The sequence below is a fragment of the Zingiber officinale genome, unplaced genomic scaffold (assembly GCF_018446385.1).
Source record: "Zingiber officinale cultivar Zhangliang unplaced genomic scaffold, Zo_v1.1 ctg167, whole genome shotgun sequence".
Lineage (NCBI taxonomy): Eukaryota > Viridiplantae > Streptophyta > Magnoliopsida > Zingiberales > Zingiberaceae > Zingiber > Zingiber officinale.
This window is the reverse complement of record NW_024589857.1, coordinates 799,628-824,031: the sequence shown is the minus strand read 5'-3', so window position 1 is coordinate 824,031 and position 24,404 is coordinate 799,628. Positions and strand designations below refer to the sequence as shown.

The 24,404-nt window shown below is 37.4% G+C and overlaps 4 protein-coding genes across 8 annotated transcripts; 2 read left to right on the top strand and 2 right to left on the bottom strand.

Annotated features, from left to right (window-relative positions):
* Positions 1-207: 207 nt before the first annotated feature.
* LOC122036474 (vacuolar protein sorting-associated protein 45 homolog) lies at positions 208-13,224 on the top strand. 2 transcript variants are annotated; one of them, XM_042595797.1, is made up of 13 exons: positions 208-492; positions 6,394-6,589; positions 6,675-6,754; positions 7,259-7,486; positions 7,625-7,750; positions 7,853-7,933; positions 8,036-8,177; positions 8,259-8,437; positions 10,377-10,532; positions 11,462-11,569; positions 11,637-11,758; positions 11,879-12,010; positions 12,881-13,224. In XM_042595797.1, exons 1-13 carry the CDS (start codon positions 403-405, stop codon positions 12,936-12,938), a joined length of 1,698 nt encoding a protein of 565 aa, XP_042451731.1. In that variant the 5' UTR covers positions 208-402; the 3' UTR covers positions 12,939-13,224. The 2 variants fall into 2 exon arrangements, with proteins under 2 accessions (XP_042451731.1, XP_042451732.1); XM_042595798.1 differs by lacking the exons at positions 208-492; positions 6,394-6,589; positions 6,675-6,754 and adding an exon at positions 6,872-7,086.
* A 535-nt stretch (positions 13,225-13,759) lies between these two features.
* On the bottom strand, positions 13,760-15,965 carry LOC122036506 (iron-sulfur assembly protein IscA-like 1, mitochondrial). Of its 3 annotated transcripts, none has more exons than XM_042595845.1 (5): positions 15,812-15,965; positions 15,598-15,730; positions 15,271-15,522; positions 14,271-14,388; positions 13,760-14,173 (listed from the first exon to the last, which is right to left on the bottom strand). In XM_042595845.1, the coding sequence occupies exons 3-5, from the start codon at positions 15,458-15,460 to the stop codon at positions 14,068-14,070; spliced, it is 414 nt and encodes a 137-aa protein (XP_042451779.1). In that variant the 5' UTR covers positions 15,461-15,522; positions 15,598-15,730; positions 15,812-15,965; the 3' UTR covers positions 13,760-14,067. The 3 variants fall into 3 exon arrangements, with proteins under 3 accessions (XP_042451779.1, XP_042451778.1, XP_042451781.1); XM_042595844.1 differs by having other exon boundaries at positions 15,271-15,512; XM_042595847.1 differs by having other exon boundaries at positions 15,271-15,473.
* Positions 15,966-19,919: 3,954 nt separating this feature from the next.
* Positions 19,920-20,402, top strand: LOC122036523 (pentatricopeptide repeat-containing protein At1g19525-like). The gene has a single exon (XM_042595875.1). It carries the CDS (start codon positions 19,920-19,922, stop codon positions 20,400-20,402), a length of 483 nt encoding a protein of 160 aa, XP_042451809.1.
* Positions 20,403-20,887: 485 nt separating this feature from the next.
* LOC122036487 (tubby-like F-box protein 5) lies at positions 20,888-23,778 on the bottom strand. Of its 2 annotated transcripts, XM_042595818.1 has the most exons (6): positions 23,703-23,778; positions 23,305-23,448; positions 22,458-22,927; positions 22,230-22,317; positions 21,903-22,035; positions 20,888-21,815 (listed from the first exon to the last, which is right to left on the bottom strand). In XM_042595818.1, the coding sequence occupies exons 3-6, from the start codon at positions 22,806-22,808 to the stop codon at positions 21,140-21,142; spliced, it is 1,248 nt and encodes a 415-aa protein (XP_042451752.1). In that variant the 5' UTR covers positions 22,809-22,927; positions 23,305-23,448; positions 23,703-23,778; the 3' UTR covers positions 20,888-21,139. The 2 variants fall into 2 exon arrangements, with proteins under 2 accessions (XP_042451752.1, XP_042451751.1); XM_042595817.1 differs by lacking the exon at positions 23,703-23,778 and having other exon boundaries at positions 23,058-23,696.
* Positions 23,779-24,404: the final 626 nt, after the last annotated feature.

Sequence of the window (24,404 nt, the reverse complement as noted above, 5' to 3'; positions counted from 1 at the left end):
TGATCTATTATTTGTAATTGATGGATTATTATAGACTCTATTTATTTAAGTAATGGATTCATTAAAATAGATTAATTTATAAAATGGATAATTCTTTAGTTTATAATTTATGAATCAGAGCATCCGTGCTCATTCATCCATGGTGATGACGGGTGTGATATCAAAACCTATATATATTCAGGATAAATATATGTTTATTTTGACCTCCAGCTTCCTCTCCAAGTAAACAGAACGAACCCAGACAGAGAAAAAAAAATAAATCGCGTCTCTCTCCCTTTCCCCATAGACTCTTCGCCTACGATTGCTCCGGCGGTCAGCTTGCTTCGTACGTCTCCCTCCTTCCGTCACCACTGCGACCGAGGTAACCACCTGCATAGCCGTGTACCGGCGGTGAAAAAAGAGATGGTACTCGTCTCTCTGGTTCGTGACTACATCGGCCGAATGCTGCAGGACATCCCTGGAATGAAGGTCCTCGTCCTCGATTCCCAGACGGTACCTCTCTCATGGAATCCTTTTTCATTTTTGATGTCAGGTAGCTATGGATTGTTTGAAATTTTTGGGTACCATAAGTGCATAGATCTTACTGCCTTCCGCCATGCTTCACGGATCCTTTCCATTTGACGCCTCATTCAACTGCTTGCTTATTCTAGATCTATTATTCCCTGGCCTGGATCGGTTCGATTCTCATTGCTCCAACGCCGTTGGTTAGGTTAACGTGACTGGTTTCTTCAAATTCGAGTGGTTCATGCAAGGGAAGGGCGCGGCCCTTATTTTGGCAATGTCTTTATCTGGTTTCCCCCTGAAAGTTTTCCAATTTGAATAGCTTAATTGCTGTAATCAATGTTCGAATTGGACATTTAAAAATGAGATTGAAGCACTATTAGAAGTATAATTCCATTTTATTGTTGCCACAATAGCTTAGAGTAAGAGTTGATTCATGGGATCTGTTTAAATCAACTCCCTGGTTGTGGATAGAATCATCTGTTGAACCTGATTCTCTGTAGATATCTGCTACCTTCTTCAGTAAACATCTTTTTTTATCCGTTAATTTTTTCTAGATATTCTAGTTTAGCTGATAGAAAAATAGTGATAGCTTCTCCTGCATAGCAAGGCAGCCTAAATTTATTCGGGAATAGCAAGCTCAGATGTCTCTAGGTTGCTGACTTAAGGTGGATTGCTCTGGATCTTATTATTGTTAAGTGGAACTATAGGCTCCTTGCACTACAATTGGAAACTAATATATCAATCTAGTTTGACAATATCAATTTGTGTCATGGCAAATCGCTGTTATATGTGCGTCACTGCAGCCATTAATTTGTGAAGTTCATCAAGAATAGAAATAATTATCATTAAATTCACCTACAAGAAAGTTTTTAACCTTGTAAGCGTGTGGACTTTATTCTCACCATGGTTTACCTGCAAGATGGATCACCTAGTTAAAACGTCATCACAACTGGAAGTTTAGCTCTTCTTGTTAACAGTGTACTGCCCATGGACCATGGTTCAAATGCTGCAAGGTTTAAGGCAACGTAATCATTGTCAAGACTCCTCTTTATAATGCTAATAGTTTCCTCATACAGACTGGGGCATTGTGCTGCGATTATGTATTTGCTACAGTTTAGCTAGATAACAGTCTCAACATCCTCCAATTTGCAGATGAAACCTTATTTTTTTTTTTCCATTGTTCATTAGGAATAGATTGGGGCATCTGCACCACTTAGTGGGCTGTGCATAAAATATCAAAATGCTTTGCTTTCGTATATTTGCAGCAACTTACCCAAAGACAGGAGGCTGATAGAGATTTTGGAGTGCAAAGTTTGCTGAGTTCTTGTTTACTTATGTGTGATTCCAACTCGGATTGAGGAAACCTGATTGAGTATGTTGGTCAAAATTATAGTGAGAACAGTGCTAAGGTACTACTGTGGAAAGCAACCCCTCTCCAAAGGTGGCCTCATAAACGTGGTTAATTCTGTGTTTTATCACATCATTGGATACCAAGTATTCAATTTATTTCAGCTTGGATCATTGGCAAAGTGGATAACTTTAGGCAATGTCTTCTCTGGTCCCATGAAGGTTCTTCCACCGACACCATGCAAAACTTTGTTACATAGGACAGAGGTTGCTCAACTACTGTTGGTGGATTGGAAGTGGTCTACTTTTTGATTTGTAATAGGGCAAAACTATGTAAACAGTGGTAAATAATCCCCTCACACAGCATAATATTGCCATTGAAAAGAATCACTGTGCTCAACTACTTCCAAAGGTAGTGTGGGACCACTGTCAAATCCTAATTGCAGTTGGTTTTTCATTTGGCATGTATTTCAATAAGTTAAAAGTGTACATGCATGGTTTAGAATGGAAGCTTGGAAGGGGGGTGTGCTCAAGATTTTGGGATGACTGCTGGCATCAAAACTCATTACTCCTTGACCATTTCCATGATGTCTACAAAGGCTGTGTTGACAAAATATATAATCTCGCCATCATTGATATAATGGGTTTTCAGTGGAACTTCACTTTAGTGTTCAAATAAGGGTCTCTTGTCTTACACAATTTCAATGGGCAGCCAAAGAATAGACACAGTCACACACAATATAGTAACATGGAGGTGGAATGCTTCCAGGGATTGACAATTTACAATGCTTATAGCATAACATAATACAGATGCATTCTAAATGACTAGTTATAGTGGGTTTGGCGGAGAAAGGATGTGCTATTATTTTAGGTGGTGCTACAAGATGAGCTCACTGTCTGCTCAACAGGGGAAAAATGGATTTGTCATCTAGGATTCACAATATGTTCTCTGCAGAGGTGAGACAGAAACCATCCTCTTTGTCTTTGAATGTTTCCAAGCAAACAAGATGTCATAAATCATCCTGGTGAGTGTTTTTAGCATCTCTACTCAGCAATGCATGCAAATCAACGTATGATACCCACTCTATGCAAGCATTTGTTATATTTCTATGCACTCTGGTTCTTTATTGAGGAATGAAAAGAGCAGATTTTCAAATCACATATCCAACATATGCACACTGCTCAGACCTTGTGATGTTGTGTTGCAATTGTGGAAGCATTGGTGAAAAAGCCCATAAAAGAAGTGCTATGAAAGGACAACTACAACAACAACAACAACCAAGCCTTTTCCCACTAAGTGGGGTCGGCTGTATGAATCCTTTTAAGCCATTGAGCTCTATCTCCTATTATATCATCATCTATATTTAAATAAATTTTATCTTGTTTTATTGTTGCTAACCAAGTCTTTTTTGGTCTTCCTCTTCCTCGTTTTATATGCATGTTTATCATAGTTTCACATCGCCTAACTGGAGCATTTATTGGTCGTCTAAGTACATGTCCGTACCATCTTAAACGTGTCTCTCTGAGTTTTTCCTCAATAGATGCAACTCCTACTTTCTCTCTAATGCTTTCATTTCTTATTTTGTCCATCCTCGTATGTCCACACATCCACCTTAACATCCTCATCTCTGCAACTCTCATCTTCTGCTCATGTGCTCGATCATCCATATAATAGGTCTAAGTTGTTTTATAACTTACCTTTAAGTTTAAGAGGTACTTACCCATAAAACACTGCGCTCCATTTCACCCATCCCATTATGAAGACATCTCTCAATCCTCCATCATAATGATCCTAAATATTTAAATTTCCTCGTCTCATCTTAACAATTGTTTTATTTATTAAACTTAAATTCCTATATTCGCTTTAATCTACTTAAAACCCTAGTTTCCTTTAGCATTTACTGTGTCTCATCTACAAAATAATATATCTAAACAACAGCACTCATGAGTTCATTATAAAAGATAGACTGATCGATGAACCTATCTTGAAATAAGTCTTTACTCACATCCTCATACATATCCTTAATTAGATAAACACCTTTTCTAAAATTCTCCATATATTTCTCTATCATCAAGTCAAAATACCAGATCTTTTTGCCTCAATATTTTAATTAATAGAAGAATAAATGTCCTGAACCAAATTGATTTTCTCACGTTCTTCCTTAATCTTTTTTCTATTTAATCATTAGTTTAATATCCCTATAGTTTACATAATTTTATATGTCTCCCTTGTTCATATATAAGAGAACTAGAGTACTTATTTTTCATTGATCAGACATTTTTTTTGTTTTCAATATCATGTTAAATAATTTTGTAAGTCATTCAATACCTTGTTTTCCTAAGCATTTCCATACCTCTATTGGAATATCATCTGGTCCAATGACTTTTCCATTGTGCATCTCATTTAAAGTTTGTTTTACTTCTAAAATTTGAATTCTACGATAAAAATTAAAATTTCTATGCTCACTTGACCTACTTAAATTACCTAAGTTAAGTTGGTCACCTAAACCTTTATTAAAAAGTTGATGAAAATACCTCTTCTATCACTCTTTTATTTCTCCATCGTTTACTAATACCCTATTACATTCATCTTTAATACATTTTATTTAGCTAAGATCTCTTGTTTTCCTTTCTCTCACTTTAGCTATTCTATAAATGTCTCTTTCCCTTTCTTTTGTATCCAATTTTTGATATAACCGTTCAAAAGTTTCATTTTTTGCTTCACTCACTACTTTTTTAGCTTCTTTCTTGACTATTGTATATTTTTTTAAGTTTCCTGGTTCTTACAAATATATAATTCCTTATAAGCTATTCGTTTTTTCCTTCACTTTCTCTTGTACTTTCTCGTTCCACCACCAAGATTCTTTACTTAGTGGTGCATGTCCCTTTGACTCACCGAGTACACTCTTAGCTACTATTTTCAACTTTGATACCATTTTATCCCATGTTGTATTAGAGTCATCGTATATTTCACCTAATGCTTGTACTTCTACCTTCTCCTTAAATATATTTTGTTTCCCATCCTTTAACTTCCACCATTTAATTCTAGGAATTGTATATATTTTTTTTCTATTGATACTATGTTTGAGGCGTATATCCAACACTACTACCCTATGTTGGGTAGTTAAGCTTTCTCCAGGGTGACTTTACAATCTTTACATATCTTTCTATCCTTCTTCCTAACCATAAGAAAGTCAATTTGCGATTTATTATTTCCACTTTTGAATGTGACTAAGTGTCCTTCTCTTTTCTTAAAAAACGTATTAGCTAATATAAGGTCATATGCTATCGCAAAATCTAATATAGTTTTCCCTTCCTTGTTCCTCGTTCCAAACCCATAACTCCCATGTACTCTCTCATATTCCTCATTTTTCACTCCGACATGCCCATTTAGATTACCTCCTATTAAAATCATTTCATTTGGTGGAATATTTTGTAATATTTCATCTAAGTCCTCCCAAAACCTTGATTTGGTAGCTTCATCTAATCCTACTTGTGGTGCATATACGCTAATTATGTTCATAGTTTCCTTCGCCACTATTATCTTAAGGGCTATAATTCTATCCCTTTTCTAACTACTCCTACAACTTCATCCTTTAACAAACTATCTACAATGATGTCCACTCCATTTTTTGCTTTACTCTTTCCAGTGTACCATAACTTAAAACCCGAGTTCTATATCATCTTTGCCTTCTCGCCTATCCATTTTGTCTCTTGTACACACAAAATACTAATTTTTCTCCTAATCATCATATCTACTACCTCCATTGATTTACCAGTGAGAGTTCCTATATTCCATGTTCCAAATCTTAGATTATTAGTTTTCCTATCATATTTGTTCTTATCTAACCTATGGTGTGAGAACTCTTGCCTATTTAACACTACACCCAAGTTCTCATGGAGATGTAGCGGTCCTTGCTGAGACGTTACAGTCGGACCCTGTAACGCGAACTCTTGCATATTTATCACTACACCCGAGTTCTGGAGATGTAGCGGTCCTTGCCGAGACGTTACAGTCGGACCCTGCAACGCGTTCCTTCCGGGGAACAACCTAGCATTAGCACAATAGTTTAATGGATTCATTCATGAAATTTTGCCATAGTTTGACGCTGGCTGGCAACCTAACGCAACCCTCCTCCTTTATCCGGGCTTGGGACCGGCCATGACTGGTCATCATGGGCGGAGTTTAAACAGCCAATTTTCTTTGACTGGAGAAACAGTGGGTGGGTGTTATGTTTTGTTTTCAAAAATTTGTTGGTCTTTAGGTGGCTGGCTGTGCTCTGTAGTTGCTACTGCTTGGTTTTTCTTTTCCTCTGATTTGTTGACTGGACTGTTTTTGATTCTCTATTAATGCTATACCCTGGCAGGCTACTTGAACTGCCAGTTAATCTGTTTGTTAGATCTAATAGGAAGGCTGTAATTGTTTAATGTCTCTTTTAGGGAAGTGTAGAATAATGAATTTATGTGTGATTGAGGACAAGTATGATTTCTTTGGTAGAAAAAAGTTTATTATAATGTTGAATTCCTTATTGTAATGTGCAGGTCAGCATTGTAAGTGTTGCCTATAGCCAATCAGAACTACTCAAAAAGGAGGTGTTTTTAGTGGAACTTGTTGATTCAATGTCAAAGGAAACAATGGCCCACCTAAAAGCAGTTTACTTTCTTCGCCCGACAACCGAGAATATTCAGAAATTACGACGTCAATTGGTCAAACCCAGATTTGGAGAATATCACTTGTGTATGTGTTCTAGATTCTTAAAGAATAACTTCTTCAATTTAGAAGTTATATATCATAAAAGCAAGTAGCTTCGCACTTTTTGTAGTTTTCTCCAACATTTTGAAAATCACCCAAATTCAAGTGCTCGCTGACTCTGATGAGCAAGAAATTGTCCACCAAGTTCAAGTAAGTTGCATTTACTCTTTATCTTCATATTTTAATTATAGTATTTTAACCTGATTACATGGTAACTAGTTAAGATATGATCTTTTACAAAATTATTCTTCAGTTTACAGTTTCATTTCACTAGGGATATCCACTATCAGTGATTTTTTCAGCTACTTGGATAGTGGATTATTTTGGCTCTACTAATTAAAAAATCAATTTGCAGTGATTGATTTTTTTCTTAAAAAAAAAATTTACCACCAAGCCACCCCACTGGTTTTAATTTGCAGTGATTATTGATGTTGCTTTGTGAATACCCCAAAACAGAGACATCCTGCTTCCTTAAACAACGGGTAAATGTTGCTTTAATTCTACATGTTTATTGTCTGAAATGAGTTCTTTCCACACTGAAATGGGAGTTTGGGGAGCTAGGATAATAATGTATATCGTCTTTTGGTTTTCTTTACCTTATGCTTTAAGTATTTGATCCTTGCCTGTGGTAACATTATTTATTTTGACCTTCAGGAGTTCTTTGCTGACTTTTGTGCCATAGATCCTTACCATTTCACTTTTAACATGCCAATGAATCACATATACATGCTGCCAACTGTTGTGGATCCTCCAACTTTTCAAAGTTTCTGTGATCGAGCCGTGGATGGTATTGCTGGAGTTTTCTTAGCACTCAAGCGACGCCCTGTTATACGGTATCAGAGAACATCTGATATCGCCAAGAGAATAGCACAAGAAAGTGCAGTGAGTAAAATTGTAGTCATTGTATATTAATTTGCATTGACACCTTCTGTGTGACGTTCTTCTGTCCTTAGCTTCTAACATATGCTTTTTAAAAATTTTATAATGCCATTTCTAAGAGCTAACCTATTAATTCTGCAGAAGCTTATGTATGAGCAAGAAACTAGTTTGTTTGATTTCAGACGTACAGAATTCTCCCCTTTGTTGCTTGTAATTGATAGGAGGGATGATCCTGTTACACCTCTGCTGAACCAATGGACTTATCAAGTAAGAATGATAATAAATTGATCCCAAGATTATGCTTATGTCCTGGTGATTGATACAATTCTTTTATTTTTATTTTTTGAATTCTTTGTATACTCATGACAGGCAATGGTTCATGAGTTGATTGGAATTGAAGATAATAAAGTAGATCTGACGAATGTTGGTAAAGTTGCCAATGAACAACAGGTTGCTAAATCTATCATCTCTCATTTATGTTTGGTTTTTATATACTCTTACAGTACCTTTCAAATTTTTTTAGGATTATTGCTGAGTTTTGAATTGACACAGGAGGTGGTGCTCTCATCAGAACAAGATAGCTTTTTTAAAGCTAACATGTATGAGAATTTTGGAGATCTCGGAATGAATATTAAGACAATGGTGGATGAGTTCCAGCAGATTGCAAAGAGTAATCAGAATATTCAGACAATAGGTATAGATTGGCTATTGTGTCTCCAATTAGCTTTGCAATTGAAGAAAATTAATAATTGATACTTTGGATGCCTTTTTGTAGAGGATATGTCAAAATTTGTAAACAACTACCCTGAGTATCGAAAAATGCAGGGCAATGTTTCAAAGCATGTAACATTGGTTACAGAAATGAGTAGAATTGTTCAAGAGCGAAAGCTCATGATTGTTTCACAAACGGAACAAGAGCTTGCATGTAACAGTGGACAAGCAGCAGCATTTGAGGTATTTCGAACATGTTTCTAACTTTCTACAGTACATTAATATTTTTTAAAACTGAACTAGGCTAATTCTGGAATTTGACTATTTTTTATTTATACCACCAACATGGACTTCAGATCACTATTTGTTATTTACCATTTGAATACTAATACATTTTGGCTAAGTTAGTTTCATGTTTTCTCCAGGAGCAAAAGTTACTCTGGTTTTGTCCTAAACCCCATTATTGTTTATTTCCTCTATGTTATTTACTTTTCTTGTGCAATTTCAGACTGCTGAACTTGCAACTAATTCTTCAAATCATGTTGCTCATTTGTATTGTAGCAGAATCTTCTTTTTAATGGCTATATTTTCTCCAGAAATCCAGTAGCTATCTCATGAAAAACTGGTTTTCCTTGTTTCAAATTATTTTGTAGCAAATCTAATCCTCTAAAACTTTATCTTCTAATTCTTAATTAATTCTTTACCCTATAAGTACTACATGGTATCAGACATCACTTTGACTCCACAAAATATCATATATTCATATTTTTAATGATTAGATTAGCTAAAGCAGAAAAGAGTTAAGTATGTTTTTTTAGACATCATAATTGTTGAATTGTTTATGATATGACACTAAATAACACAAATTTACTATACAATTAAAAGTACATTTTTTAATAAAAGAATGACAGAGTTTACAACACAATCCACTCATCCTCTCATATTAAATCTATGTTCACCACATATACCGAAGAATGGTCAGCTATCAGAGATACAAAACAAAAAATGGAGGACAACAAATCACAAATTGCAAAGAATGAGAAATGCCAATTATCAAAACCATCTCCGCATGACCGTTGCAGAGGAGAAGAAATTCTCTAAGCTGTTTTGAAGAATAATCAGGTCAGTCAATCTGGAAGCATATATAGATAAAGTCTACACTTGATGAGGGAGGTTCTAAAATGCCAAATCAGGAGCAGATCTAGCCTTCTATGGAGCAGGTTGAACCAATTCTGTTAGCATTGCTGTAAGCATCACCTCACCAAACGAGCCATATAGATGTAGCCAAGCTGGAGAAAATGAAGACTCTTAAAGGAAAGCTGTAAGGCCCTTCCAACCAGAGCTCAACAGATAGATATCTTGTCCAAGGTAATAGAAATAAGTGAAGCTGAAGCCTCTTACCCAATTAAGTAGTAGATCAAGGAAAGGAAAGGTGAGCAACCAGATTCTTCTGCAGTTGTTGATGGAATCTATTAGTGCACAGAAAGAAGGATGTGTATTAAGCTTACCATGCTATACAGGCCAATTTTAAACGTGGATCTTGACCATGGAAACAGTCAACCACCTCGATAAATCATGGCTCATCAATAAGTTCGGCAACAAAATGAAGCTCCATGAAATTAGATCAAAGTTTGAAGTTTGAGCTAGCTTCGTTTAAAGTTCAAAAGAGACTTCCATATTTAGCAACTATTCCTTTTTAGGGAAATATTTAGAAGCTTACTTTCTTTTAAGATTTTTTTTTAATGAAATTATCCCCCAAACCAAGTTGTTTACAGTAGTCCTGTATGTTTTTATCATGAATCTGCCAGTCATGCAAAGGGGCCTCCATCAAAAGCCCAATTCGTATTCAATTTCTTTCTTAATCATAGTATGATTGCCACGATGTTGATTGGGACCCATGATTATTCTTTGGGTTTGCTGTGCAATAGTACGACAAGAGACATAAGTTGAGAGATCAAGTTGCTTTAAGTTGTACTTGTCAACACCAATGCTTGTAGGAGTTTGTATTCTGGAAATGTGCAATTTAAGGTTTCTAGCCAGCAAAAGAAGGGTACTTATTAGTTCTTTGTCTGGTGGAAATTCACCAAAATTCCTTTCTTTTTCTGTTATTTTGACCTACTGAGCCTTACTAGTCGTTTTTGTTAATTCAATAGCTGAGAGCAGTTTATATAACATTTCACAGACTGTCACCAATCTTCTGAATAATGAAGATATTTCTGATATTGATCGTTTGCGACTAGTAATGTTGTATGCCTTGCGATATGAGAAAGAGAGTCCAGTTCAGTTGATGCAGCTCTTTAACAAATTAGCTTCTCACTCTGCAAAATATAAGCCTGGGGTAATGTCTGCAAATAAATTCCTTTTTGCATTAAGCACTAGATATTATATTCTTTAACGTGTTGTTTAATTTCATTGTATTTCAATTTTCAAAAGTCCAAAAGTTTTCTGGTTTTGTCAGGCTTGCATGAATGACCAGCAATAGCTCATTCATATTAGTTGTAATGATGTAGGTAGAAATTGTTGTAAAATCTCCTGGCATCTGCGTTCCTCCATGGCAACTAGATGCTATTTGTCCTGAACTGTAATTGATGAATATTTTTTGACTCCAGAGTCCAGATTTTAAGCATGATGCTAAAAGTTAATGCTTTATATAGCAATTCAGTATATATAAATTTCTGCAAATATCGTGCAGTCAATTCTTCTCATGTGAAATATCTTCCTATCTCTGTAACATGCAATTTTTATCATTTCTTCTAAGTTAAGCTAGTTCAATCGAAATTTACGGTTCTAGCAAATTATCAAACCTAGTATTGGTTGGTGCTAGTAATCTCTCCCATGTATGTTAGTCTACTGTGTCGAGGCTCAGCATGCTTTGACACACTTTATCATGTGTCAAAATCTGCCGAGTTGAATTCAATTGAAATTAATTTTAATTCACTATAGTAGATTTCTAGATGTAAATTGGTAGAAGGGATTAAAAAAGTAGATAATCTTAGTTCAGGATATCCTGGCATGGGACAGTACTTCAAACCTTGGTTCGAATTAAATTTACTTTTCATCCTGGGTTCTCTGCATATCATGCTCATCCTCCTCGCTTGTATTCAATCCCTTTTAATGCTAGTATTCAGTATTAAATCCCTTGCTAGTATTTTTCATCCTGAGCTGCATATCCATAGTCTGTACTTCAACTACTATCAGTATTTATGTATATATCCCTTTTACGCTTATGAGATACCATATTCAATAAGCCCTATGTCTTGATTGCAGCTTGTTCAATTCCTCCTAAAGCAGGCAGGGGTTGATAAGCGAATTGGAGATCTCTACGGGAATCGTGATCTGTTGAGCATTGCTCGTAACATGGCTCGTGGGATTAAGGTTTGACAATAGCAAATTTACCTACTGCATCTAGGACATCTTGAATTTGGAAGTTATTTTGTCACAGGGTGTTGAGAATGTGTACACACAACACCAGCCACTTCTGTTTCAAACTATGGAAAACATCATCAAAGGACGACTGAAAGATGTTGATTATCCATTTATCGGCAATCACTTCCAGCAAGGGAGGTTAGCATGGATCCCTTTTTAGGCCCAAAACTAGCATTCTTTTATAGTTTCGCACAAGCATGGATGAATGTTTCTTTTATTGTTCTTCTCTTGTCTGATATTCTGATTTACACAATGCAGACCTCAAGATGTAGTTATTTTCATTGTTGGAGGCACGACATATGAGGAGGCACGCGCTGTTGCCCTACACAATGCTTCGAACCCTGGAACACGTTTCATACTTGGAGGCTCGGTTGTCCTCAACTCCAAGAGGTATAATGTTTGCATTCATTTACTACCCGGACCTTTTCTCTTTTCATGAACTTCATGTAATTAGCTGCTTGCTGTTCTATTTCCCCGACTAAACAGCCTACCAACCTGTCCATCAATGGCTCCCATCAACATAATATGACCAAAGTTAAGGATTTTGTACTCGGGAGAGCTTGCTCCTAGACATAATGCTGATATTCATGTGAAACATAGTAGTAGCATATCGGTATAGATGCTAGTAAATGAGGAACTATATCTGAACACATTGCAAACATGCACACATGGCCAACAAACCGTTGCCTTTGCTCTAGCATTAGCTATCTTAGCTCTCAGGATGTTTTGGCTATCCCGTTGTCGATAGAGATGCTTTCGTAACTGTCCTATGAAGTAATATATACTAATACATCATCTTCATCATTACGAAGCTATTTCACCCTTCAACAATTTGGTAATGGCTAGAAAGATGTTATCCTTCCATAACAATAATAACAACAACCAAACATTTATCCCACCAAGTGGAGTTAGCTATATTGATCTTCCTACGTCATTAGGCCTAATTTCGTATTATCTTCATCTATATTAAAATAAATTTTATCATATTTTATTGTTGTTAAAAAAATCTTCTTTAATCTCCCTCTTCCTTTGATTAATTGTGCGTATTTATCATTTATTGGTTGCATGAGTAGACATTCATATTATTTTAAATGCATCTCTGAGAGTTTTAAGATTATGGACTCAGACATTTTCTTTTTCTTATGACTATTAATATATTATTTAACCCTCATTCAATCAGAACTTGATACCAGCTTTTAACATGCCCCCATGATGTTAAAAATTCTCATAAGATATACCTTAATGTCTTTCCAAATGCAGGTTCCTAAGAGACCTGGAAGAGGCACAAACGATATCACGCACGAGTCATGCTGTCTGAACTCGGTGTTGAATACCGAAGGGCACGAGTAAAGTCTCTTATTCAACGTGTACCAGATAAGAGATAGAAACAATAGAAACACTCCTTAACTTAGCATGTTAAAAGGCCATCAAATGGTTTTGGAATACACCAGAACTCCCATGGAGATACAAAATCTCTAAAAAAAATTGCATGGGCTCGACGAATAGCTTGGAATATTTTTTTTTCCTTGTATTTTTTTAGCCTTTCAAAATTCATTTAACATTGAATCATCATGGCATAAAATATCGGCAGGCTTGTTTGTGCATATTCTGGTCATGTCAGAATCTATTTGTTGCTTTACTAAGCCGAGTTTTCGATTGAGGGGAATTTAAGCTGATACAATTTTCAGCCACTGTCGAGCTAAATTTTAGCATATTTAATTTTTTTTTTTTTCCAGTTATCGTGTTTAAAAATCATATTCAATTTTGTTTATCGAAAAAATACCTATGGAGCTTTAGTTTTTATTAAGCTTAACTACATACTATTTGTGCAAATAATTAGTTGAAAAGCAATCTAATAAAGACAATGTTTTTATATATTTGAATGAAAAACTAAAAACAAAAAACAAACTGTGGCTGAAGAATTTATTATTAGATTATTAATAAATTTATTTTGCTCCTAGTTATTGCTTAATCGCCCTCAATATTATAATAAATAATTATATTTGTTTCAGTAATATAAAAAATTCTATTCATTTAAAGCCCTAATACAGTGACAATTCTAACATGACTATGCACAAGCTTTTTACAAACTCAATTTCAGTTTTGGATACATTGCCAAAGCTATAAAAGGGCTATAAATTAGTTTAGAAACTTTAGGAATGCTCTTTGAGGTATAACTGAGATCCTTAGTCGCTTACATATCACCAGACGCCGCATAATAGCGAAATACCTCAATGTCATTCTATCATATCAAGATCCTTATGATGATATCCACACACAAAATCTCTCTTTGGCATGATGCAACTGTATAATAAGGAAACAAATGGAGTTATAAATCTTATCCGACATGAAAAAACAAACTTGAGTCGAGTAGGTTGCCTTCAACTGTTTGATGCCAATAGTAAGTCGATAACTATAACATTCAAGACCTGTTAACTAGGATAGTGTTATTGATGAGTTGGTTTAGCATTTGGAGCCTTGCTTGCTGTCATAAAGGATTCTCCGCATCCGCATTGCCCTTTCGAGTTAGGATTTATGAAAATGAATTCAGACCTGCAAGAGAACAGATATTTGAGATCCTGGTTTGTGAATGAAGAATGCTGATGCGTCGAAGAATTTGAAGGCATTCGGAAATTCAATTAAAGCTTACTTCAGTGAATCGTCAATGTAATCCATCTTCGTTCCAATTACATGCATAAGAGCTTTTGGATCAACTAGTATTTTGACACCCTTGTCTTCCACCAGTTCATCAAATTTAGCCTTTTCATCTGCAGACAGTGCCATCATGTAAATGTTTCCAGATGGTGATTATATACTGTTTTGTGAACTGAACCAAGAGTGCCGTAATGCAAATGTTTTCATTCAAAACATTCTACTTTAAAAAATCTACCTCCTGAACTTCTGCCTTTTCAATTTACATTCTAAATAGCTAATCAGAAAATGCAGGCTTTTCAGTTTATGTTTATGAATTGAAATAAACATGAATCAGAATGATAACATGGCTACTTGAGAATTATTTTACAGATGTAAACATAACTAGGAAAGCCCATGTTCATGCAAATATTGTACTAAAAAGTATGCATAGACGGCATTCTTTCCTACTTGATCTCTTGAGATAAGACTTGAGAGCAGCCTAATTAACGTGGTAAAAGGACACGACTATATGCTTTCCGAATGAATTTGTCTATATCATCTCAATCTATTCTTTCATTCTATCAACAATAGAAGATATTCTGAATCTATTCTCTCATCCATTTTAGTAACTTTGGGCATTCATCTCAGCATTTTCTATCTTTGCGACATTCACTTTTTGTTTTCGTACATCTTACACTTTTACGGCATGCTAATAGAGATTAAGGTTTGTAACCATTATTGAATCTCACAAAGCATCGAGTAAAGTTGAAAAACAATTCAATTAGCCTTTCAAAACAAACAAATGATTGAGCTAAATAGAAATCAACAGGACAAATCAACTGAATGCACTTGAGAAATAACAGTCATTATTGCTGTTTTACTTCCAAATTCCAATAAAAGAGGAACAAAGATGAGAAAAATCAACAAAACAGTGGCTTCCAAAATCAAAGCAGAAACTAGAATTTCTAAGAGAAGCATTGCAAGTAGAAGGCCAGGAGAAGACAACAGGAACATACCAGCGTAGTTAAGGGTGTAAGACAGACCATTGCAGCCGCGGGCCTTGACGCCGAGCCGGAGATACGGTCGCTGACGGAGGTCGAGCAGGTGGCGTATCCTCGCCGCTGCCGCATCGGTCAGCGTCAGAGCCTGCTTACGCGCTGCACGCCCGACCACCTCCGCCGCAGCCTTCAACGCAGAGGACGCCATCTTTTCCCCCAATCTGGCGAAATTGGAAACGAAAAACCTAGCAAAATTTTATCTGAAAATCCCTACCACAACAAGTTAGCCTCCAATCAATTCCACGACCAATGATGGGCGATACATCGAACACCATGAGTTCATACCTCCGAAGGAGAAACCAATCAATCGCGTCGAAGAACAATCTCCGCCTCAAAACAAAATCCAAGCTTTTGCCTCGGATTAGAAGATTAACATCGACGACGACGGGAAGAAGGTCCAGCAATCGACGTCGGTAGCCTTGCCAAAGGATCGGAAACCGAAGGAGTCAAATCAAGAGAGAAAACCGAAAGATTTATCCGACAAACGAGAAAAAAATACCAGATCCAAAATGCGATGAACAGGAAGAAGAATCAAGATCGCAAGGGGCACGAATTATCCTCAGGCGATCTCGATCGAAGCCCGCCCCTTTTCCCTCTTTCTGGATTGTTCCTTGTTACATATTAAAAAAAAAAACACGAGACGGCATCCAACTTCGCCTGGCAGAACTAAGTTTGTCCACGTGGCGCATATCTATTGGCTACACCAACTATATTTGTTTCACGAGTGAAAACAAAGCTGAAACTAAAAAAAAATGAAAAACCAATTTGCATTTTACATTTTGCCACTTCTTAATATTGTAATTAGAAAATATCGATTCTTATATGTTCTCACTTCTCAGCTTGCGCTAAGCTCGACTCTAAACTCGAGTGAGTACCATATTTAATTATGGACTTGAACGCAAGCTCAAATTTTATTTATTTATTTGTATTAATTTTAATAAATAATATATTATATATTATAAATATATATTATTATTAGTTCATTTTGTTCAATGAGATACCGAGCTAATAATAATTAGACTCGAATTCAGTTTGATTTTTAATTAAGCCAGCTCGAGTTCAGTCAACTCCTAATTCGAGTCAAGTTATGATCAAATTGCTCACGAACTCATTTGCACCGATATCTGAGACAATTAGAAGACTTGTTGCATCGCCCTGGACCCTCTATCACTTATGGTAACAAAAGGTAAAATCTATCACCCCAGCGACTTCACATGATTGGTCCCATAACTATTTGTGAAGAGATAAATCGAGAAGCAATAATTAGCTAATATGAGAAGAGTGGTTTTTTTTCTCAATTTTATCAAAATTCAAATTCTTATCGTATGATATCCACCCTTCCCATAGTAACCAACTCAACCTTGCTATGAGAATCCTCTGCCACTAATTAATACTTAACAAGTGATCATTCCAACTTTGCTATAATCGGAAATGATTTTTTTTTATATAAAATTTTAAAGCTTATACACCATAATGAATGGATCATAATCCAAAACTTAAACCCCGAGACTATAGTGCAGCAGCAGGGCATCCAGGTTACTACTTAGATACCCACAGTTCGATCCTCAGATATGGTAAATTTGTAGGATATTTTTCTCTAAATGGGGCATGCAATCAAAGGATGCTGGAGTTCTTGGTTATCCACTGTGAGTGCTTCTTGATTTACCTGGTGGCAAGTGGGAAAATTCCATGGGACCAGACCAATTATCCTAGGACTAGTCAATGAGGCTAACTAGGTTTATTATATAATCCAAAACCTAAGACATCTTCGATAGGGTATTCATCAACCCCTCATTTCTCCTGGGCAAGGCTTCCAATCTAATCTCAGTCGGCTTTACGTCGTTCGGACCATAGGGCTCAATTCCCTCATTTCTCTTGGACAAGACTCCCAATCTAATCTCGGTCGGTTGGATCCTAGGGCTCAATCCTCTCATTTCTCCTGAGCAAGCTCCCAATCTAATCTCGACCGGCTTTACACCAGTCATACCCCATGGCTCAACCCCCTCATTTTTCTTGGGCAAGGTTTCAAATCTAATCCCAACAGGCTTTACGCAGTCGGACCCTAGGCTCAGTCCCCTCATTTCTCCTGGATGACTCTCAATCTAATCCCAGTTGGCTTTACGCAGGTTGGAGCCCCAGGGCTTACTCCCTTTATTTATCATGGGCATACCAAGCACCCGAAAGCGTTAGAGGGAGAATCAGGGAAGAGGTCCCGGGACAGACCCTTTGACGCTCTAGTCAGAAGAGAGGCCGAGCGGAAAATAGATGAAGAACAGTAAATGTGTTCGCATAAGTAAGACTGCTATCTAGCGACTACCTTCCTAACAAAGATGCCCCCTACATACCATCTCTCATAACCTCTATAATCATGAGGAAGCAGAGAATGTCGAATGTCAGAAGCTGTCGAGTAAGGGAATATATACAACCTGAGAGGCGTTAGTCACCGTATGAGGAATCTTCCGTTACCTGTGTGCATCCTTTTTGTAACTTACGTCATTAATGCAGCGGTTGAAGGAATATGCTGCCACAATGTGTCGGTTGATAGAAAGTGTAGGGTCACCTTTGAGGAAGGTTCTATTGAATGCTCATGTAACAACAAAAGAATATTTTCTGACAAATGGTTGTTATTCTCTGATAGACTGTTGTGATTCAATGTCCCGACCGGATATTTAGCTAACCGAGTGCATATATAAAAGTAGAGTACCAAGTATGGTAGGACGTTCGACCCTTAGGGCTACTCGGATATATGTCACGTGATGCTGGAGATCTGATTATGAAGTAATAGAGAATGAAGTCCCCTAGGTCTGGACAACTTTATAACTGACCAGCCATATGTAGGGATACTTGCTTTTGAAGAATCCTCGAGAGACCCAATCGGTACTTTCAGTAGATCATCTTTGTACTTGGAGGCTTGTCCCTGAAGTGATAGCTTGATCTTTAGAAATTTGGTCGAGTTTCTTCTGAGGATTGTCTTTTATTTGACTCTTCAAAGATAAAGATACTAAGATATGGGGTCCAAACGACGTAAAGCCAACAAGGCTTAGATTAAAAGTCTTGTCCAGGAGAAATGAGCAGACTGAGTCCTAGGTGTCCGACCACCGATCGACATAAAGCTGACCAAGATTATCTTGGGAATCTTGTCCATGAGAAGTGAGGAGACTGAGCCCTGGGGTTCGACCGACGTAAAATCGGTCGGAATTAGATTGGGAGTCTTGCCCATGAGAAATGAGGGGACTGAATCCTTGGGTCCGATCTACATATAAAGACGGCCAAGATTAGATTGGGAGCCTTACCCAGAAGAAATAAGGGGGTTGAGCCATGAGGTTCGACCGGTATAAAGCCTACCAGGATTAGTGGAGTGGACTGCCCGGATGCGTAGTCCTTAATCCTGATTACTATTTTCTCCTAATTTTTGACTGTCAAATGATCTTAACTATCATCTTCACTCTATCATCAGATCATCTACTATTTCCCGCATCATATAGCTAGCAAGGAAACCTTGATGTTGCAAAGGCGGCCTTCGGAAGTGTGAAGAGGGGTTTACAGTTCGATGATCAGAGCTTATCTGAAAGGCTCATCTTCCGAAGGGAGCAGAGAAACTAGTGAGAGAAATGGAGGCGGTAGGTGTTAAGACCACAAATATACACGGAGTTGAGGATCTAAAATTTACTAGGCGTTAGTCGAGCGTTAGATCATCACCTAATGCTTAGGTCACTTAGATGGAGACTAAGTATCATTAGACGAATTCCACGGTATCAACATAAATTACATAATAAATCATATTTTATAACTCCAATACAATAGGATCAAATTTAAAATGAGTTAAAAATTATACAACTAATAAAATATTACAAAGTTATTCTACTTCTTCTCTGTAATTTTTTAGAACTTGTTCCTCATCGGACACAAACTTAATATTATCATTATGATTATTTTCTTTTTCGGATACAAAATCAGCCTCGTGAAGTTCTCTCACTCTAGAACTTTTTTTAGGGTTGTCTAATAAAATGACGTTTCCAAAGAATGAGACTTTAGCCAACCTTTAATTCAATCAGTTCTAAGTCGCTTAGTCGAGAAAAGATCAAATAATAAATTTTTCTTCAAATCGATTTCTCCAGCTAACTCTCTAATTTCTCATAAATGTAGATTTCTTTATTTCCTCTGATTTCTCTAGCTTTGATTATTCAGTACGATGAAGATAAAATTGATGCTAACAACTAGGGCAAACCAATAAATCAATTTTCTTATTGGACCAAAATTTATGACTTATAAATCTTAAACCCAGTAAAAAAAAGTTATATTTTTATTTTTTAATTAAATTTTAAATTTAAAAATCAAACTGAAAAAAAATAATCAAAATCATGTACTATTTCTACCGTGCCTAAATGATTTGACCGATTAGCAAGCGTCCAAGACCGCCTAATCTCACGATGGCTAGTATATTTTTCAATGTGGTTTGCCAATGCCTAGAGGCTGGGCGGCAGCGGCCAAGGCCGATGTTTTTCGAACAATGCATGGAGTTATTGAAAGCATTCACGGAGCGTGGCGAAATTGAAGACGCGCAAAGAATGGCAACCACCATGCAGTAAAACCGATCTTGGAGTCGTATGCCTTTGCTTGTGGAGGCATATAGGCAGGCAAATGACCCCGACAATGCTCGGGGCTACTTCGATCACATGATAAACTCCGGGTACAAGCCAGACGATCGATGTACTGCTAGCACGATAGCTGCCTATGCTAAACAGAATTTCTTAGACAAGGCCCTGGATCTGCTGTTAACCCTCGAGAAGGATGGATTTCAGCCAGGGATCACAACATACACCGTCTTGGTGGACTGGTTTGGCAAGCTACAGCTGGTTGAAGAGGCAGAAGCAACATTACGAAAGATAACCGAGGAGGACAATGCTCCTTTCGAAGTTCATGTTAGTCTCTGCGACATGTACTCCAGGGCATTCCTCGAATTGAAGGCCCGCAAACATCTCAAGATTTTGGAGGCCAAGAAGGAATTTGTCTCTTTGGTAGAAAAGAATAGATTTTCGATAGTTTGGAAAGGTTCTGAAGCTTTTGTAACTATACAGGTGAATTACTGACTACTCCTAGTCGATAGAACACCGAAGAACAAAGAATTGTGATTGGGAGGGTTGGAAGAAACAAAATAACTTGAATTGGGGGAAGTGCAAAAGACAAGCTCAACATATCTGAATTCAATTGCAAATGCACACCAAAAAGGAAGGTACAAAAGCCTCTGCATGTATGTGAGAACCGGTGGAGAAAATGAAAATCGTGAAGAACCTACAAACTCCAGAAGAGCGAGCAAACAATGCCGATGGAGATGCGACAACAAAATATCACAAAGATACAAATAGAAATAAAAACTCATGACTTGATAGGAGCGAAACTGCACAATTTAGTCAGTTACATCGGTCACAGAAGCTAAAACCAAGGCGAGCCAAGTTCATCTGGAAGCAAGCGGTTCTAAAAGAACAAGGAACAAAAGCAACTAGAGCATCTATCAGCCTGATATCGAGAAGGAATATAGAACAAGAAATCTATGGCATCCATATTTGCACTTCAATTAGTAAAAGCTCATTCATGTCATATTTTACGAAGTACCTTCATCTATGTTTATGATAGTAACAGACACATCTCGATGAAGCACGAAAGCATATTACACACAATTAATATTTTCACACAATCACTCCCTCTGCAAAAATCTCAAACTGGAAAAAAGGCAGCAATTGATATTCTTGCATCGTAAAGTTAGATATAAGGCGGCAGATAGTTTGGAGAGGATGAATACATGAATTTACCTTCATTGACAACCTGTTCACTCGCACGCTGGCTTAGTGTCAAAGCTCGTCAAGCAGATAGCAAATGCCTGAAATGCGGAGAGTGGATATCGATAATCCATGGTAAAGATGTCCTTTCCTATCTTCCCGAACTGGAGAATAACTTTATCTTGCTGAGCTAGAGAGATGTTGCGGGAAGAATCTACTGCTGCTACAAGCTGAAAGTTCTTGACAGAAGCCACGGTTACTCGTCCTCTAAAGTTCAAGCACCAGCACTGAAGTTGCTCGTGCCATCTGGGGGCCTTGTTTTTAAGAACGAGTGGTGCATCGTTAGACGACTGGACAGACACACATGAATCGGCGAGACTGGTGGAAGAAAATTGTATTACTGGTTCCTTGTCATTTAAGATCGGCACTTCAGAGGGTTGATCATTAACAGTGTGAATGAAACCAGAGGGTGCTGGGACACTTCCACCTTCCTCAATAGAAGATACAGGAATCGAGTTCATGGCACACTGGATTCTTCTCGGACCTCGCGTTCGGAGGACATTGAGTTCGTAAGAGATTGTAGCTACATTGTAATTGCCAGCAGTTACCCTCGGTGAAACTCGCTTAGAATTGATCCTTCGGTTCGAACTATTGCCTGAAGATACTGCAGCATTGTAAGGAGGTTGGCTATCATAAACTGTGAACTTAGTTCCAAGAAAGTTTGACCTGATCGAGATTCTAATGACCATTAGAGAAACAGGAAGGAAAATGTAATGAAATTTTAGTTGTGAATTCTATTTGTTTTTTACTCACCTCGCTTTTCCAATATAACTACTGCTTGCCCGAGAGAAATCATCGGCGGTCAATGAGATTACGAAATCAATGCTCGTGGCTCTTCTGATCTTGCGGGCTGCGAGCAACAGCTTGTCATTCTGAACCTGTAGTGCTGCAAACATCAAAGACAATCACTACAATTCGCAACTTAGCTGAGAAACAAATCGTGCAATTACGATGTAACAAACTTTGAATTGAAAAACTTCTATGAACTGGATGCTAGAGGCAGTAGATCATCTTAAGCTAAACGATGAAACAATCGAAAAGAACCTTGAAACAGCCATTTAGTTGGAGAAATTTGCTTACAGGGGCTCAGACCGAGATACAAACAGAAAGTCGATGTAGTTCTCACCCTTCTGATAAAGCACTGAATTGGATGATCTCTTGGAGCAGGCTGTTGTCAAACATACATCAGAAGAAGAATTCAAGCTTTCAGATACGAAGAAGGAATCATCATCACAGACACAAACAGAATGGACTTGAGCGGCAAATGGAGAGATTTTAATTAAGGAAATCTGAGAAAGGGCAAGCGACCTGCTTAAGGGAGATAGGGAAGGTGATGCGGCCGCATTGCTCAGGGGGTTTGACAACCTCCATGGTGACGCCGCGCCACGACCGGCACACAGCGGCGCAGCCGAGCAGGTTCCTCCTCGCTGGCCACGAAGCCTCGCTCTCCTCCACCCGCCGGATGACATCCAGCAGCAGCTCCGGCGGCAGATTTGCCCACCTTCCCTGACGCTGTTCCAGCCTCGTCGGTTGCGGCGACGGATGCAGGGCGCCTCCGCGGCCGTGAGTCCCCCCCTCGCGAACCACTCTTTTGGACATGCTTCCACCGCCGCCGTCTCTCTTCTCCTTCAGTTCACGGGCGAGGCTTTTCAACGGCATTACGACCGACCGCTCCCGAGGATCAGATCTGAGAAGTTCTAGGGTTTGCAGCTCCCAATAGATCGCCTCCTCCTCTATGAAGAACCGCCATCCCAGTTACTATCTCTCTCTCCAGAAATCTGAAGCAGAACAAGATTATTCGACATTAGAAAGGAACGGAACAAATGAAACAATGATCTAATCTCCGCTTCCGATCCGATGGAAACAAATCAGAGGAGGAAATCTTCAAGCTTAAGAACGAGAACCTACCCACCGAAAGAGGGAACCTTTTTCGAACCCCACCTTTTACCTTCCGCCCTTTTTCTCCGACAAAGCTAAGGAGAGAAGGGAAAAAGGGAGATTCCTCCACCAAAAGGCGAGATCTTTTGCCGGATGCGGAAAATGAGGGGGGGAGAGAGAAACCCAACGTCGCCAATGAGGACGACGACCCCAAGATTAAAAACTCTACTTCCGAAACCTTATAAAATCGAGAGAGGCGGACAGAAAACTGAAAAACCTGTCCTTTTCCAGCACTCCTCGATCAAATGGGAAGAACACATCGACGGAAGAACGATCGAAACCGCTTCCATGCCAAAAAAAGCCTCTCGCATCCGCCTTCCTGTGACCTGGATCCACACACCGCTAGATTATATGCAGAGGCCTGCAGAATGCAGCTCTGTAAATTATCAAATTCACACAGATTCATGATTTCATATTTAATTGCGAAATAATGGGAGCGATAAACAACGACGATGAAAAAGATGATCTCGAGATTGGGTTCGAGCCTCGTCGATGACAAACAGAAAGAAACTAATTTGGGAAAACGAAAAAGAAATACGAGGGGAAAAAAAAAGAAGCGGCGGATTGTGATCCAACGAACAGGATGTGAAAGATCTTTTTCTTGTTGCTACATACATTTGTTCTTTAGCCTTCAAAAGTAGGGATTCTGCTGCTATTCTAACGTTGGTGTCCAGAAGAACACGAGTCTCGCTGTCGTTAGGCGCTTTTTTTCCCCTTAAAATTAATTAAATAAATAAATAATATGAGCAAAAATTAAAAAGATACCTTTTTAAAAATTTAAAAAAAAGATTATATTTTAATTTATAAATAAAATAATATTCTATCTCAGAATAATATGTTTTTTTATCCGAACGAAGGGTATATAGAAGTTTTTTAAATTTAATTAAATAATCAGATAATTAAATTAAGTATGAGAATAGAACAATATACTTTATTTTTGAAAATCTGAATTATTTGGATCTTTGAAAAATCTGAATTGTTTGAATTTTACGACTTCTCTATAAAAAAAAATTAATTTAATTTAATATTATACTTATCTTAGTAAAAAAAACTAAGAAAAGTATAAAACAACCAGAGAAAATTAATGATGAAAAAAATTCATAATAATATGGCTGAATCTCGAACTCTAGATCACTGATTATTTTGCTTATGAAATTACTAATAAACCTTGGAATTATTTTTATTGTGAATAGAAAAAAGGATATTAACGTAAATTCATTTTAGACTTCACCAAAGTTAATTAGTAAAGGAGGGGGATTTTTAATAAGATAGTAAGATATATATACTATTTTATTGATGTTTAATTTTTTATTGAAT